The sequence below is a fragment of the Filicampus tigris genome, chromosome 2 (genome assembly GCF_054856515.1).
Source record: "Filicampus tigris isolate MCC_2025a chromosome 2, RoL_Ftig_1.0, whole genome shotgun sequence".
NCBI lineage: Eukaryota > Metazoa > Chordata > Actinopteri > Syngnathiformes > Syngnathidae > Filicampus > Filicampus tigris.
The window spans coordinates 13,598,667-13,617,159 of NC_141218.1; the positions used below are offsets into that span (position 1 = coordinate 13,598,667).

Here is an 18,493-nt window from a genome sequence, read left to right on the forward strand (position 1 = left end):
GGTGAAGGCGGTACGTGCGTGTGAAGGCTTCTTTCTGCCAAACTAGTTTGCTTCGCAGCAGCAACAAGCTGCGTGGTGGATCCTCTCCTCGTGGCAACAAATAAATCGCCGGGCCGAGCCGGGGGACACTGTACGTCATCGCAACATGTGACATAACGGAGCAATCACGAGAGAGGATGCGCGCGTCATGACATACGCGGCAACAATTTTTGACGTGTGCGCAGAATGTGTTGCGGACCTGTCGCCAACATGTCGCGCAGCACTCTGCGTTGGTCACGTGATGCAATGCGGCATGTGCTGACGCGGGAGTTTAAATCAGCATTAAGCTTCAGAGAAAACAAGTTTTCGAGCATCCCCTCCCCAAAAAAAGGTTAAAAAAATAAACTTATTTGAGCATATGATATAAGGTACAGCCAGCCACATGGACGGCGTTACACAAACTTTCCACATTTTGCATCAAACTAACCTGTGATTCTCAATAATTTAAACCCTCCACTGTTCAAGTACAAGTGACTAGCATACGATGTGACTTGAACCAACCACGCATCACACACTTTTGCATTTTTAAAAAAAGTTTTTGACGATTTTAAATTAAACAATGTATCTAAATGATTAATCAATGATCAAAATAATGATCAATTTGATAATCGATTAATTGTCGATTAATCAATTATTCCAACTCAAATCACAATTTCTTTTTTTTCTTTTTTTTTCATCCAAAAGATTAGGTGCGCAAGGAACGAAATATGCTACATAAAACAAGTAAAATTCAGTTTTGTAACAACAGGAAATTATATTGACAAGGAAAAACACATGCTATATGAACAGGTACAAGCAAACAATTTAATAGAAGTCGATCATTTTCAATAATTGCCCTGTAAATGTTAATTATAACGGATTATCAATTGTATTGTATTGAAAACTTCTACAAAAACAACCAAAAAAAGTCCTGTTCTTGTTCTATTCATTAGAACATAAAAGAAAAAGTAATATCATTGTCTCTTCCAGTAAGAAAGACTGGAGCTTGTTGTCATGGCAGACAAAGCCTGCTGCTGATAAGGTGGTTGGGGGTGGGGACCCCTCTCCAACCCCCACCCCCCACCATGATGTAATGCTTCACAACCATAACAAAAAAGAGCTCAGGTGTTCAAATGTGTGTGTGTGTGTGTGTGTGTGTGCGTGCGTGTGTGCGTGCATGGAAGGGGGGTTACTAGCCTAGCATATCATTACATCACCACCACTACAACAACAAGGCAGATAGGAGGGGGGGTCATGTCTAGGGAAACTCAAAACGCCCTGATGACACTCCCCCTCCATTTTTTCAGTGCTAAATAAGCCAATTAATCATTTTTCCACTGACTAACCACCGGTTAAATGTGAAGAGAGACAGAATGACGAAAAATAATATTGACATGGGCTAATGTAGTCAGTTGTGTGATCCCAGTATGGCTGCTATGTGTGGTGGCTGCTTTGTAAAACCTTTCATTGGTGTGTGAAATTATGTCATCACACTGACAGCCATACAGGAGAAATGCTATAACAGGAAACGATTTTAGGCTGATTTGGGCCAATTCCAAGGGTCCTCAAAACCCCAGAGATTTTGTCCTATTTCTTCCAAATTTGAGCCACACATACAAGACATGTAGTCAACACTAAATTGCGAATGATTTAGAGTTTTTGTCTTTGAATGTGATTAGAGAATAGCAACAAAGCTTGAGGACTTGCATTACAAAACAGGAAATTCCAAAGCAGTAACTCCCCAATTTAGCCGCCGAAACCAGTTTGACTTTAATATGAAATTTGGTAGGCATGTCTATCATGAATAGAAACCCCCAAACCCTCACAGTAAGCCATGCCTGAAAAAATAAAAAAAACAGGATGGTGGTTTTTTTGGCCATCCTTTTATGGTGATCCCCTGCTAGAGATTTTGTCTGGCTGCTACCAAATTTGAACGACATATATACTAAACAGATGCTCAATGCTAAATTCCAAAAATTTCCAATTGTGGGCACATTATAGTGAAAATCTTTAATGATTCATCATAAAACAAAATGATGAGAACCTGATGGAATTTTGGGAAAATTCAGCCCCCAGAAGTTTCCCGACTTTCACTTGACATAAGATTTAGTATGGTATGCCCATCATGATTACACCCTGAAAAAAGTCAAGAATTCATGCCTGGAAAGATACAAGAAGTCTGCCTTTTTGGTTTGAAGTGGTCATTGCCAGTAGCCCAATGTAGATTTTGTCTGATTACTACCAAATTTGGAGCACAAATACTTTGGTCATCGCATATTGGCACTAATGGGCTGTGTATGGCGCAGGAGCTTTAGGTTTTCCCATCCCTATTCAGGAAGTCTATATTCCATGCATTTTTTCCTCATCATATAGTATTTAATATCACCATACACCAAGTGTCTTGTTTCTTTAAACAGTGTTCTACAGCATAACCAGTACAAGAGAGTGTTATTACCTCCAGAGGCGGTTTATTGGTTTACACGGAATCAGATGAAGGTGCCAAAGCGGAGTCTGCGTAAAACAGGCTTTTGATTTTAATGAGGCGAAATCTAACGGAGACGCGTGAATCACTTTATGGTTTTGAAAGTAAAGAAATAATATTCACACAAGGACTAGCCTGCAATACATCTCCCTCCCTACGTTGTACGTTTACCGCTTGTTTTGTCTCCATACATTACTTGATTTCGCATACTTCTGCTAACTGACAAAACTAAGAAATTTATCTCACAAGGATATTTGAGTCCGACCAAGGCTCATTTGGGTGAATCAGAGCTGGGCATTTTACTAAAAATTGAGCGTCCGTTATTCATCATCCGCCTGCAGCGGGGTACCCTTCCGTTGTCCGTTATTCACCTTTTTTTTGGTGGGGGGAGGATAGTACTCGCCTATAGGCTGGTTCGCCTCTAGTTTTAAATGGGATTCCGTCAGCGGTTCCGACTGCAAATTTCAATAGCATGTCCACAAAAAATAATCAGAAAAAAAAACATGCCCACAAAGTATGGCATTTTGGTTTGGTTTAATCACACATTCGACAGCAGAGGAAAATAATATTTGCTATTTAGTACCGCCCATTTGTCTAGGAGACCTATTTCGATTGGATCTTATTTGGAAGAATTTCCTAGAGGAGTTTGTCAAAGCCCTGGAATTCACCCAAAAGGGCTGTTTCAAACCAAACTGGCTGACTTCCTGTTCAATTAGCAGCACTGGTCCTTGAGACTTTTGAGACTCTTGAAATGATAGACATGTCCACCAAATTTCGTGGCAATTTGTGAACCTGCAGCTGGGGGCAGATTTTTTTTTTTCTCACAACATTCCCAAAAAAATCCTACTTTCCTAAAATACAGTATGTCAATTTCACTAAGGATGAGCAAACATTACTTACTTTTCTGGGCATGTTAAGGCCCCCAAAAGAAAAGATTTGTGGTTATGTAACTCTTCTAAGGACACATCTAAATAGCGCTGTTAGCGCAAGAAAGACGACGTAATAACCAGGCTGCGTCCTGTCCCCCCGAGACCACTTCATTCATCACGCTGCCGTCGCCTGGAAATAAGTCAGCACGCAGACAGCCAACATTTTTTTCCCCTTCGCAGGTTGATGGCGGGGGCAAACGTGCGTCCCGACCCGCGCACCCGCCGCCTGGCAGCATAAAACATCCGCACCGGCAGCTAGTTCCGAGCCGCCACGTCTGAAGTTAACGTGTGACTAGCAGCTTCCGATTAGGGTTGTGGAACAAGGTGCGCTTCGCTTCGGTCATGAAGCGGACGTCGTTTAGCTTCGCTACGGGCAAAAATGTTCCTGCCTTAACTGAGGCGAGGACGACTTTTAACTATTGGGGTTAAACATATGCGGTAGGCTAAATGCAGCACAACTGTTTGCCACGGCAACATGTTAACAATAGGAAACGTGCGCAAACTTGTGAATATCGTGTAAAACTGCTCTAGTTTATTTCATTCTGAACTGTTTATTTATAGACTACATATTAGTACATTCCTATTAATTTTTAACTTTAACACCAACTATTTTTGCTGCACATTTAGCTCTGACTCACTGCCGACAGTTTGAATTGCTGGTGTACGTATATTTAATGCCCAGCTGCTATGTATAGACCATTTATTGATGCACGTACAGGTTTTGGCTACATACAATGCCGCTGACTATTCTTGCTACTGTTCACATTCACATCACTATTATGCAGTCTGGTACTGCTGGTGTTTATTTCATTCTCAGTTGCTTGTCTTTAGTCCATTTATTGATACATTTAAAGTTTTGTTACCGCATACATGTAGTACAACGCTGCCGACTACTCTTGTTCCATGTATAGTTGTCACTGCACTGCTGATAATTAGCATAGCTGGTGTTGATGACATTCTCAACTTAATTATACCCTCTTTATTGATACCTGCCACGGATTATTTTTAGCTAAATACAATGGTGTTAACTTTTCCTGCTGCTGTTCACATTCCCATCTGTAGATAACATATCTATTTAATCATGATGTTTATTTCATGCTCCCCTGCTTATACAGTAAGCATAGTGTTTTACTACGTCCAATTCCACTGACTATTCATTTTGCTATTCTCATTCGCTACTGTAGTAACTATTTAGTAACTGTTCACGTACAGTTTGTCGCCAGAGATGCGCATCGGCCCTCCGTTCCCGGTTTCCGTCCTGCATATTCAATCAACCCACGTGGTATTTTTTTTAATGTTCTTATTTCATCAGCTGTAAGACCCCAATTTCTGTCTAACATACCTAACAATCATGCCATGACAACGGTGTGATTGTTTCCAGCGCATCCCCCCGACACACCCAACACCGAGCCGCTCAATAAATGTCATCTGTCAAGCCTTTTGAAAATACATTACTGTATTTTCGAATAATAACAAAAAAAAGCAGCTGAATGTCAGCGGCAACATGAAACGCACATCAAATGTCAGGCCGGCGCGGCGTGATAAGAAATGGTTGCTGAATCGCAGTCACACACCCCGTTCTCATTTGCATTTTTGGCACTCATCCAAAAATAACTATTCTATTTCTATCCTGGCTTTAACGTTTGATCATGTGCTATAAATAAGCACAAATGGAGGTAGGGTGTGTGGAGCAGCATCTGCATAGTTACGTGAGTTTTATACAAAAAAAATATGTATGCTACAGTACAGAAGACACCTGCTATATTTTTAGCCTGACGAAAAGCACGAATCAATCACTCTGCTTTTCACAGCCAAGCACTTCTTCCGTCGTATATTCAGACCGGCGGCGGCTTTTGTATGCGAGCCGTGCCCGGGTTGGTCACAAAGGACAGCTCTAAAAATAGAGCGGCGGATTTGTCATCGGCCGTCTCGCAGCAGCTGTAAGTGCTACACACCTCTGGAAACGACGATGTGAGACGTGATAGCGATGCTTATAGAAATCATACTTATAGGATTTGAGCAATTCAGCGTTGCTCATCAGTCGAGGGTGCTTCTGATTGGGGCTGAGTTCACAAAAGGCCATAGAATTTGCCTAAAATGTTGGGGGCTTAATTTATTTATTTATTTTAGAATACTCAAAATGATCATCAACCTTGGGCACCAAGCAAACAAATCAGACAGTGTAGGCCAAAAACCTTTCACACCTTCCTCTGATTGGGGCTCATTTGGGTGAATTCCAAAGTCAGTTCATCAACAGGTCATTGGACAGCTTATACCTAAATGACTGATTTCCTGTTCAATTTCAGGCATAGGTACTTCAGATTTTTGGTGCGTCCTATTAGGATGGACATTTCCACACATTTCTGAGTCAGTCTGTAAATCTCATCAAAATGATAGATAAAGGCCTAGATAAGCGGAAGAGTTGTAGCGTCTGATTGGTGTAGTGACCACCGTCGTAGCGTCGGACCCCGTCAGGAAGCATCTGGTGGACGTTTCAGCATGTTCAATCGGCGTCGTGACATTTGGTCACTCTGATTGGTTTTTAGCTAGCTAGCTAAATCAGCGCTCGGAGCATGAACGGGAAGTGACAAATGCGGATAACAGTGAGCACGCCTTTGCTGAGGGTTGACAATGTAAGTATTTCACGATACTGTGTCAAGAACGTGAGGGTTTACTTTGCGTGGGAGTTCATCGTGAGCGAAAAATATAGCCGGATGCATTATCTACGTTTTTATAATCCGTCCCCGGCTAATAGCTTTCCGGTTGGATTTTTCGAACCATGAGGAATGGTGACTTCCGCCGCCGATGGTATGGAAGGGTATTACATCTCACGCATGCGCAGAAGGTACTTTAACGGTCAGCGACGCTATCTGTTGTTGTGGTGTATTTTTCCAGCGGGACGTGCAGACAGCCGGCCCGACGCCACAGGGGGTAAGCGTCGGTCATAGTTGGCCAACGTCAGATTGGTCTATCTAGGCCTTAAGAGTCCGGCAACACAACAAAACAGCAAACTTCCTGTTTAGGCATTGGAGCTTGACTTTCACATGTGTCCCATCTTCGCAGTCGTGACTCATGACCACCCAATTTTGTGTCAGTCAGTGAGTCCATGTCAGTCGGCCAGTCGGGGACTATTTTTATTCAAGTTTGTTAACTTTGAGGATTGACATCCTGAAGTACTGCAGTAGTGAGTTTTGGTTGTCGGCTCATATTTGGGACATCTAAACCCAACGATTGTCACACTGAGTGTTTTCCGACATTAAAAACCAACCATAAAAGTGTCCATTAAACAGCTGTGTCAAGTATGGATACCCACCATTACCCACCATGGACACCCACACAAGAACCAAACCCACATACGGCTAACAACACTAACAGCCTGAAGACATCAAAAACAATTGAGAGGTGTCTCAATCAGCTAAACGGCCGCCATTATCTCCCCGTTAACAGGCCTCCACGAGCCATAGAGGCGTATCGTTGCCATCCATTCTCGTAGTCGAGCCATCAGTGCGGATCAAAAAGCGACTAAGACAAATGGGCAGATATTTTTTATCCACAATAGAAGCAGAGTGCTGGCTTATCTAGATGTTTGGAATGGAAACTATTTATTAAAGGTGCTATAGGTGCTAAAAACATCTAGGAAACACACACACAAGGCATGATTAAGTAACATGTATAGTACCTTATTGCAATCCTGGGAGCCATGAAAAGGAAAGACAGAGGAGATCAAAGTTATGAAAACGTTCCAAGTGAGCTCAAGCTTTGGAAGCCGCATGACCAGAAACCTGATCGTGTAACAATAGGAAAATGTGAAATTTATGACTCAATCACCAAGAAAAAATAAGAAATGTTATACAGAATTTGGAAAACTGTCATCAAACGAGGATCAAAAGTCAACAACAGACAGAAAACACAGCATTCTTCCATGTTTTTCCCTTGTGGATAAATTTTTTTTTTTTTTTTTTTTTTTTAAATCAACGACGCTAATGTTAACATCAAAAGTTTTCAAGTCAAGAAGTAAATTTTTTTAATTTAAGAAATAATAAAAAATATAGGAAATGAATATAAATAAAAATAATACAAAGAATAACCTGAACAGATAATGTAAAATAAATGCAAAAATATTAAATATTATAAATATAAAAATATGTTGAAAAAATAATGAGCTTGGTGGTCAAGACTCGTCTGCCTTCAATCAGTTTAGTTATAATTCTAAACAGCCACAAGCATTAGTGTTGATGCTAATGCTAACATCGGCTGAACAGTAGTGTTAGCATTTATGTCAATGGGATTATGAAAATAAAATAAAACTACACTATACACTAACAAACAAAATACAAATAAAAAATAGAAGTAAAATTAAAATGCACTAATAATAATAGGATTGATTGTCTGCCGTGAACAGAATTGGATTTAATACACATACATGACCTAAAAAATACACAATGATGAAATAATGTAAATCACATAATTACCTTAACAGATAGCACAATTTTAATGTGAAATGTGAAAAAAAATACTACTTAGAACTAAATTATATGTTATATAAAAACCACAAACACAAATACTACAAAAATAACCTGAAAAGATCCTTACATGACTGTGGCAATTTATTACAATGTATTGCTGTTGTATTCTTTTCTTTCTTTTTTTATAAGTAGCACCATTACATAATTTTAAGGCAAGTTTAACAAATTTCATTTTCGGGGGTGTAAAACGTGTCGTGGATTCCCAGCTGCCTTCTTCGAATTACGCTGTTAAGACTTCTGAGCTCGCATTCTGAAACGCCGCAGATTAGGCGGCAATGTCAGATTAGTGTCCGCTCGGTTTCTCCTCGTCACCATTTGGTTACCATGGCGCCCTCCCTCCTTCCATCCCTCTCCTCCCTCGAGTGTAGTGTGCGACGGGAGAAAAGTGACCATGAGAAAGTTGAGTGCAGACCTTTTTCATGACCAAAAATGTTGCTCTAAATTTAGGAAGCAGGGCGCGGCCTCCCAGCCCTTTGCCGCATTCTTTTCCTTTCCTTTTTTCTTGGAGAATTTCACAGCGTTCCAGGAGGGATCGGGTACACGCTGGGAATGTACGGAATGCAGTGAAATTGTGCAGAACAGGAAAAGCACTGTGCACAGACTGAACACTGTGAGAACACTTCACCTGCTATTCCGAGGAAGGAAAGACCACTCTTCAAAACATTGTTTTCACCACACAGCACTGTACAGTACAATGCAGATTACTGTGTCTACAAAGGAGCTCCCAAAATCAAATGAACCAAATTTACAGATGAATCAGCAACAGTCCCACAAGTTCTGTTGCATAATTGGACCAACAAAAGGTTTGAAAAGGCTTGAAAATGTGAAAAAGTGGTTGGAATAGTGAAGAAAATATAATCGCTATGATTTCAGACTGTGCTTGAAAGATACACCCAATTTGAAAATTATGTATGAATGGACGAGGAAAGCTATGAATTTAAACTGTCCCTCAAGGCAACACTCAACTCTATTGGAATCTATGGATGGATGGGTCTGTAAGTAGGAGATAGATTGAAAAGACAGATATCTTGTAAGTAAAGCTATGATTCCAGATTGTCCCTGAAGGCACCACACAATGAGTAGGTTTTAGGCAGGTTGGTAGGTTATTGTTTACTTCTACGCAGCGTTGTTCATTTCAGGTGCTCAGTAACTGCAAAACCAGTCGATAGCTGATGAGGACTTGAAAACACATGAAAATAGTCATTCATTTCAGGGTTTTTCCTGTGTTCAAAATTGTGACGCGGCCACCTACAACTAATTTTGTGCCCACCTTCTTCACCTTGCGCCAGAACGTATTTTAACTGCAGTTAAAGCGTTCGCCACGCTATACCAGGCCTGGCCAACCCACGACTCGTGAGCCGCATGCGGATCTTTGCCCGGTTTCATGCGGCTCTTAAAGCCCTTTTCGCTGTGAACTTGTAGTGCTCCATGGTCAACCCCATTCAGTATGTGGTGAGGGGGGGCACCGCAGAATGGAGCGTTGCTGGGTGGCGCTGACGCATACTCAGACTTTTGCCACAACGGCAAATCCCCTCGGATTGAAACATTCTACTTTACGGAGGCATTGTTGTGACGCCAGAAAGAGTTTCCAGTAGGAGAGTGGCTTGCAAGCAATTTACTGCTATTTTGACGTATTTATTTACAAGGGACAGCATGGGGACAATGGAGGAAGCCTTGATAAGAGGGAAAACCCTCACTTTTTACTTCCTGGTCGGCTGCTACGTCAGCACTTCCAAATACCTTCCAAAATATAGACATGCGGTTGGGCATGTGATAAAGCCCAAACATGGCAAGCGAGGTAGCAGGTAGGTGCATCTCACGCATGCATTTTGACGCAAGAGATCGAGGGAAAAAACATTGAGTACTGTTGCCTACCAAGTACACTGTCAAAATGGGAGGAGAAAAAAAAATCTGAATATGAAAAATCAGCACAGGACGTTTTAATACATACAGTTGAAAAATCAGCACAGGACGTTTTAATACATACAGTTTTTCTTGAATGTAATGGTAGCCCCATTCAAAAAAAAACAGCACAACACCAGCGCAAATACACAGCAAAACTAGCATATCTTGTGAGCTCATATGCTGGTCTATGCTGGGAGGTTTTCTGCAGGGTCATTCTGCCTCACAAGTTTGGCATCATTTGAGCAAGGCTTTAGATCTTCAGTGGTACTTCAGTTCCGCCCCATGCAAAAATCAACCAATCAATTTGCCAAAGGGGACTGAACTTCACAAGCACAAGTTGCTCTCTTTGAAACGTCAGGCAGAAAAGTAGACAGTTTTTCCCCAAAATAAATGGAGCAATTGTTTCAAATTGCTGGGAAGTCTGAACACTGCAGAAGATAAAAAGCCATATAAAGAGGAGTGAGGGGATTGGATGGTGCAGTTTATGTGCGCCCATATGTATAATGTGGCTCTTTCCAGTAATACTTTAAAAATTATAGTGAGTTAATTGAATTCATAGATTACATGCCCGTCATGGGGCACTGTCAGAATGGTACCACCTCTGCCTCCATTTGAGCCAGGAAAAACCCTGCATTATATATATATAGGAATAACCAGAAATTATCACATAGTAGTGCAACCATACACAGACACAACTTCAGCACAAAAACTACAGGGAAAGCTGACAACACAAGTTGTTAAAAGACACTTGAACGAACAACACGGATCATCTGGCAAGGAAGACCCTACAGCTACAACAACAAACTACCAGGGTGAGCTGAGCTACTTCCAAAAACCTCCACAACAGTACAAACAACAACACAGCAACAGCAGTGATGATCCAGCAGAGCGAGGGTTAAAAGCAGATAAAAACCAGCAGCGCAACCCCCTGCCCAAACTCACCGTGTGGTACCCCCGGGCTATGGGCGGCTTCCCGGCAGGGTACGGATCCACCGTGTCGATGATGGTCTGCCGCTCCCCTTTCTGGTTGATCTTGCGGAAGCGGCGGCGGGACTGGCGGTGCGAGGCTTGTCTCTGGAAGTACTCCTCATTCTCATCCATATAGTCCACCTGGGAAACGTGCAGAGGAGACGGTTAGGGGAGATGCCAGGGTGGGGGTCGGGGATGTCTACCTCTCCGTACGAACATCCCGTCAAACACATCGCTCGCGAACATATATCCTCTGCTTTTTTTTTTTTCTGCCACTCTTGTGGAAAATGCTTAGCAAAACGTCAAAGACAATTTTGAGTCATCAACGTACATTTATGGGAAAAAGTATCTAACAAACATTTCTAGAAAATCTGATCTTCCCCAGCGCATATGTATGATTGTGAAAATCTGATAAAATCTGCTAAATAGATGAATCAACTTCATTCAATAATATTTTGTCTAATCTTTTTATGCATTCATTCGTTCACATTACAAATCCTTGAAGTGACACACATATGTAAAAGGACAAGGCAGGCCGTGATGACTAAAAGACTTCAGTGGTAAAAGTTGCAAGTGGCAAATTGTACAGGCTAAACTTCATGTTTCTATTTTATGGTAAAGAGAGAAAATACAGAGTATAAAAGTGAGCCAGTCATCAGCGCTTCATGACATCTCTCTTCTTTCTGCTTTTCTCTTTTGATTCCTTGCCACTTCAACATTCCGACAGCGACCGGGATTACGCCACTGAAATCTCCCTCTTCCGCTACCATGACAACCGTCTCCGGTTGCAAATCTCCGTGCATGCAAATTGAGAGCATTTTTTTTCTTGTTTTTGCGCATACATTCCAAAATTAGGCATCATCTGTAGCTATTGCAGTAGCATAGCATAGGCGTCCTGCAACAGTAATTACAGGACTGGATGGCACCTATTATAGCAAATGGCATAGTCTGCAGCAGCGAATGTTATTTTTACAAGGGGGGTGGGGGGCGGGGGTACTTGGTGTGGGGTTGTGCTGTGTGAATGCTCAGTCAACACACATCCCGCACAGCAATTACGGCATGTGAAAGGGAGATTAGCGGGATCCGCTGCAATCTGACTCGCTGCGGGCCAGCTGTTATTTGGTAGCATTGCATGCTAATGCTTGCAGAGAAGAAGCTCGACAGGGTACCATTACATGAACATGGCAACAACAAGTAAGAAGAACGTTGGTTTGAAAAAGTCGTGCGAACTCAATGTACAGTTGAAGCTTTTGTAAATTAAAGGGGAAGTCAACCCAAACTGAATGAATATGTTCTATGCAAGCCCACTAGTTGAAACAAAGCATTCTGACAAATATTGTGTTTGTGGGATAAGAGTTAGTCCACTCGGTTTTAGCCATCTCTGGGGGCGGTCATTTTGTCACTTCTGTCGACTGAAAATTACATCCCAACTACTCAGGGCTCAGGTAATGACTAGGGATGGGACGAGATCTCGTGCTACGAAATCTCCCGGGATTAGAACGCCACGAGATTTCTCGTCCCTGCACAGCACAAGATCTATTTTCTTTTGACGGTGTTTTGGAGTCCGGGTGAATATAGCAGATGTCCTAAAATGAGCTGTCACCGAATGGGAACTTCCGAGGCCGAATCACGGAGTCGCTGTTGTGACCGACAACGCTCGCAACATGGATGTGGCGATACGTGAGGCTGGCTTTGAGCCATACATTAAATGCTTATCGTGCAGGCAAAGAAGCTAGTGTGGCTGGTCCAAAGTTGACCGCGTATCATGTTTGTTTCGACGTGTGAAGCGTATAGTATCTTTTTTTTTTCACCGATGCTCAACAGCAGCAGCACTTTTGACGTCTAAATAAAGACAGCTCGGACTGCCCGCAAACTAATTATGGACGTAATCACGCGCTAGAACAACTCTTTGGACATGATGGTGATCTAGAGCAGCGGGGTGCCGTATCTGCAGCTCTGAGGAGCCCACAACTACGACGAGTTGCAGAAATCTTGACACAGACGCAGGGACATTCCTCTTGTTGAAGATCGACTGAGAAACAAGTTGAACTCTACAATACAATACAATTTTATTTATATAGCGCATTTCATAACAGCTAGAGCTGTAACAAAGCACTTTAAAAACAATACAATAAAAAAAAAAAAAAAAACAGTAAGAGGCAGTGATACATCTATTAATAAATATATCAATAAATTTTAACAAATATATAAAATATAAATAAAAATATAAATAAATAAAGCCAATAAATAAACATAAAACACTATATACAATTGAGTTACTGCCCCACGAGCACAGTTGGATTTTGTCAAAGTATTCAGTAAGAGGAAAGATCTCACCTTTGGCTGTTATTGCAGCAATATTTGAGAGCATGTAACGAAAGTGACTTCTGTTTGCATTTGCACTTAAGAGCTAGATGATTAATTTTCTTGCAGTCTGTTCGATAAAAACATTTTGAGAACTGAAAAACTTACATTAGGTATTTCTTTTTATATTCGAAATATTCGTCTCGTCTCGTTCTCGTGGACTCAATCTCGTGAGACATCTCGTCTCGTGGGATTTTTGTCTCGTCCCATCCCTAGTAACGACCAATCACGTCTGTCCTTTTTTCTGAAGGTGAGCCGTGATTGGTCGTTACCTGAGCCCTGAGTAGTTGTGATGTCATTTTCAGTCGACAGAAATGACAAAATGGCCACCCCCTGAGATGGTTAAAAACAGGTAGATTAACTGCTTAACTCTTATTCCACAAACGGAATATTAACCAGAATGCTGTGTTTCAACTAGTGGGCCAGCTGGGAGCATATTCTTTAAAAAATATTTTGGTTGATTTCCTGTTCAAATAACTTGAAACAGCAAAGATAATTAAGCATCTCACACTCTTATCTTGAAAAAAGTTGCATGTTGTTGAGTTAAAGGGTGCATAGGTATGAGTTTACTTTAGTGACAAATTTGACTATTGTAGCTTCCCAACAAGGTGAACAAACAACCAATAAACAGTCTTTCTACCTTACAAGGTCACATGTAGAAATTCACTAACCTCATACAGCAAAGGCATTCCAGCACATATACTGTTAAATTTGCTTTGACCACAGACATTTTAGTCATGAAAACTCACCACAATCATCTCTGAGGGTTCCAGGACGATGCACTCACATCCACGCCTCAGGCTGCCTGCTGATCTCTTGCCGAAACTGAAGAAAAAAACAAAAAAAACATGAAATGATCAATCCTTCTTAGTCAGATTTAAGTCCCCAAGTTTAGGATTTTGGATTTACATGGCAAAAACTAGACTTTAAATTAGTACTCATGAGATGCAACTTAAACGACATGACTTGACAAGCCTTGCTGTAACTAGCTAAGAGGCGTGGCTAAAATCAGTCGACGTTACTTCACAAAGCGCTGAACAGCAGGGGAGTACTTATCTTCAGATAAGTACTTTTACTGTTGTATTACATTTTTATTTTATTGAGAACATTTCTAATGTTTTTACATTTTCTGATGTTCGTATGGAGGGCATTTACTCGAAAACAAAAATTACACAAACATTTCAACGTAATGCATTTTAGAGCTATAATTTCAATAAAGCAAAAATGCAATACTTTTGCTCCGTTATCATACCACCATACCCATGCCAATGTGCGAATATGAATTGTGATTAAGCAAGAGTGTATGACTTGACTTGTGACTTGCCACACCGACGTAATGACTTGTGGTAGGCAATTCTCTATTTACCAAATTTTTACCACAGTAATTTAGGCTTGAAACTTGAAGGTTAAGACTTCCTTATTGCTTGCACATGTTACTCCCACCTCTGGAAATGGCATCTGTTTGAGGCCGACTTTCCCTTTTCGCTTTTTTACAGATTTGTTTCGGAATTTCTATATCAAGACATTCAAAGAGCAGCATTGACATCGGGATCACTCCCCCAAATGGGAACAGCCTCCCCCCCACCCGCCTCTGGAAAAGTCCACTAGCGCGACGTCACAATTTGTACTCACAGCCTGTAAGGCAGCGAGCAAGAACGTATGAAAAGACCCAAAATATCCCAAAGCAGAGCAGCAGCGCTGGCCGTGGAAATTCTGGGGCGGGTTTGAGGAAGAAGGCAGCCTTTGTCAAGACACAAGGATGTCCTTGTTTGACGCTTTTAAGATGCGTCTTGATTAAGCATGTAAGCAGCGTGCCGTCAATTAGCCAATCGCCTCGTTAGATAAACTTGAGTGACTCAATTACTGATGAACCCATGTGGCTCCATAACTCGCATCCATTTACAATGTTTCGCAACCTTTATTAAGCCAAGGTATCAAATATCTCACAAAAAGTATATAAACTAAGAATAATGGAATTCTGGAGGCAGCAAGTATATAAACTAAGAATAATGGAATTCTGGAGGTAGCAAGGGTATAGTATATAAAAATGGGAGAGCATACTTCAGAAAAAGCTTGCTTATGGTGTCCCCTAGGGTTCTGTGTTGGGGCCACAAAGGTTTAATGTGTGTACAGTATATGAATGATATCTTCAATGTATCGCATCTTTGCGCACGATACAAATATATTATACAATAATGATAATCATAATCAGGTAGTAAATACCATGAATAATAGTGAATTAAAATAAAATAATGAATGGACAACCTAAATCAAATCAAAGGAATGATGTTCGGCTCTTTCAAAACCAATGACGATCCATCAATAATTATTGATGGTATTCGAAATGATAATGTAAACGAAAATAAGTTCTTAGGAGTTATAGTTGATAGCAAATTGTCATGAAAGCTCACATCTGACATAAAAACAAAAATAAATTGAAACAATACCTTGATAAAAATGTACTCCGTACGTTATTCTCTACCTTGATACTCCCATACGTCACGTATTGTGCACAACAAATCCATTTGTTACTTTTTGCACCCAGGTTATCTTGCTGTGTTGGCATACAAATTATTAGCAACTTATCTTTTCAGCAATTCAGAATTTACAAAGAATGTCTTCAAAAATCACATTCTGTAGTTTCTGCAGTGAGCTCAAGGTATAAAAATGCTATTTTGGGGGGTTTATGATACCTGTTGCATTTATTTGCAACGTATCGGTATGTTTTGCGACGGGGCAAGATCGGATAAGAGGATGACAGCAATAAGTAAGGTGCCAGATGCCGGCGCGGATCATAACTCTTTGAGAAGAGCGCACAACTCTGCAAATAGATTACACCGTTATTGTCACGCATCGCCAGCCGACATTCAGATGAAAAACTTGGTTAAGCCTAACGTTATGTTTTGCGCAATGGGAAAACGCCCTGTAGCAGCACAGATGGACATGTATGCCAATGCAGCAAAAAAAAAAAAAAAAAAATCACCACATAGGGAATTAATTTGTTTTTCTGCCCTTAGTAGATTGAAGATGCATGTCTTATAACTTACACGACAGATAACTTTAAAACCCAAAAACTATGAATACTATTGAGCTTAAAAAATGAGCTTAGTATAAAATATGGGGCTCTTTGACTGAACACAAACTAGTTTGATAACCAGTTCATTGTACCTCCCGCTATCTAATCGCAGATTATTTAATTGCTCTGCTTGTCGCTATACGTCACCGGCATAAAAAGATGAACTGAGATATTTCTAATGAAAAAAATATTTTCAGACATATTATGGACAATTTAAGTGAAATTTCATTTCCCGTGGCTCCTCCGATGATCTCTCACGGGACACCGTGTGACACGGCACCCTGGTTGGGAATCACTGATCTAGGGCATGACTGTCATCAGACTGCGTCATTCCTATCCACACAGCCGGCGTCGTATTTGCAGATGAGTTCACGGCTCGATTAGGTGACTGGCACCCATTTGGCAGCCTTGTACCCCTGCCGACCTCCTGTTATACAACACGTCCGGGGTGTCTGGAATGTCACAGCGCATACATCAGCCGCCTTTTCAGTCTGTGAGCCAAGCGGCCCAACACCAAAGCCTCAAATCCATTCTGCTGTCGGCGCCTCGACCGGTGCACTGCCTAATCCCGGCTGGAAGAGGGCGGACAGAAAGGGAGGGAAGTGGGGAGGAGTGGGGGTCTAGGCTTTGCCACAAAGCTGTTTAGCGGTGCGCTGAGAGGGTACACCAGCTTTTTTAACCCACCCTAGCCTTTAAGAAGGACAAAGATTAATCCCGTTGGTTATGCAAAACCAAGAGAAGGAGAATAAAAACTCGGACTGGATAAAACTACAACACCCCCAACCCACAAACCTCCCTCAGGTGAGGAGCTGACCACACAACTGCCTTTCAGCTCTGTAAACACTATTCCTCCAGCCACGTGGATGCAGATAACTTGCGCTTCGTAGCTACGGGAATAGATGCAGAAACACCACTGGCGAGAATTTACAATGGGTGTCACTACTTTTAGCTCCTCGAAACAGGCCAGTGGCCAAGATTATTTAAAGGGGAAGTCACCCCAAACATTTTTATTTTCCAAGAACATGTTCGATGCAGGCCTACTAGTTGAAACATGGCATTCTGATTAATATTGCGTTTGTGGAGTTAGTTAAGCAGCGAAATCCACCCCCTTTTTAGCCATCTCAGGGGGCGGCCATTTTGGGTTAGGGAAAATGACATCACAGTTGCTCAGTGCTCAGGTAAGGACCAAGCACAGCTCATCTGTTTACTGAAGCTGAGCCATGTAAGGTTGTTACCTGAGCAACTGTGCCGTCATTTTCAGTCAACAGAAGTGAGAATATGGCCGTTCCCTGAGATGGCTAAAAAAAAAAGAGTCGAATTTGCTGGTTAACTCATATTCCACAAATGCAATATTAATCAGAATGCCTCGTTTCAACTAGTGGGCCTGCATAGAACATATTCTTGAAAAAAAAAATGTTTGGGTTGACTTCCACTTTACAATGCTTTTTCTTTTTGCTCCCTTACTGTACCAAATGCTAACCGTCATACTGTTAAACATGCTGATTCATCTTAGTATTGCAAAAATATAAAAAATAAATTTTAAAAAAGTAGTGATGGTGCATTTTGCTTATTAAATGAATTTTCTTTTGTTTTACTGTATATATTATTTGGGACCCCAATTTGTTTTAGGATTGCAGAACAACGACGCAATGTTCATGTAGCACTTACCTAACAGAAGACAAATTATTCAAGGTAGCATGTTATTAAAAAGACAAACTGCTGATGTTGCACTTTTCTAAAAAGAAGAAAACTATTGATGTTGCTCTTTTGAAAACTAAAGACACACTATTGCTATAGCTCAAGACAAGATGCTAATGACACACTTTCACAAAAAGAAGACAAACTACTGATGTTTTAATTTCCTGAATAGACAAATTGATGTTTAGCTTTCTTAAAAAGAAAAACTACTGATGTTGTGCATTCATAAAAAGAAAACAAATAGATGTCGCACTTCCTTATAAAGACAAACTATGTTGCATTTTCCCCAAAAGACGATAAAATGTTACGCTTAAATAATTAATCTTCTTTTCTGAAAAGAGGATACCTAAGCTTTTTGTTGTATTGTATACATTTTATTTAAGAATTTCTCATTGCTTACAGAAGACAAACTATGCTGCATTTTCTTGAAAAAATATTTACATTGACTTAATTTTCCCGAAAAAAAGACCTACTCTTAATGATGCATTTTCCCCAAGAGGAGACAAACTATTGATGTTGTGCTATC

General features: G+C 40.9%; 1 protein-coding gene across 8 annotated transcripts in view; it reads right to left on the bottom strand.

Moving 5' to 3' along the window:
- rapgef2b (Rap guanine nucleotide exchange factor 2b) overlaps positions 1-18,493 on the bottom strand; it is a 113,981-nt gene that overhangs the window by 42,930 nt on the left and 52,558 nt on the right. For 7 of the 8 annotated variants that reach the window (XM_086055300.1, XM_086055284.1, XM_086055318.1 and 4 more), the window contains 2 exons: positions 13,943-14,018; positions 10,803-10,970 (listed from right to left, as the gene is read on the bottom strand). In XM_086055300.1, the coding sequence (XP_085911426.1) occupies positions 10,803-10,970; positions 13,943-14,018 (244 nt within the window). Of the gene's footprint in view, positions 1-7,108; positions 7,283-10,802; positions 10,971-13,942; positions 14,019-18,493 lie in introns of those variants that run through there. The other variant, XM_086055345.1, reaches the window with a different exon arrangement.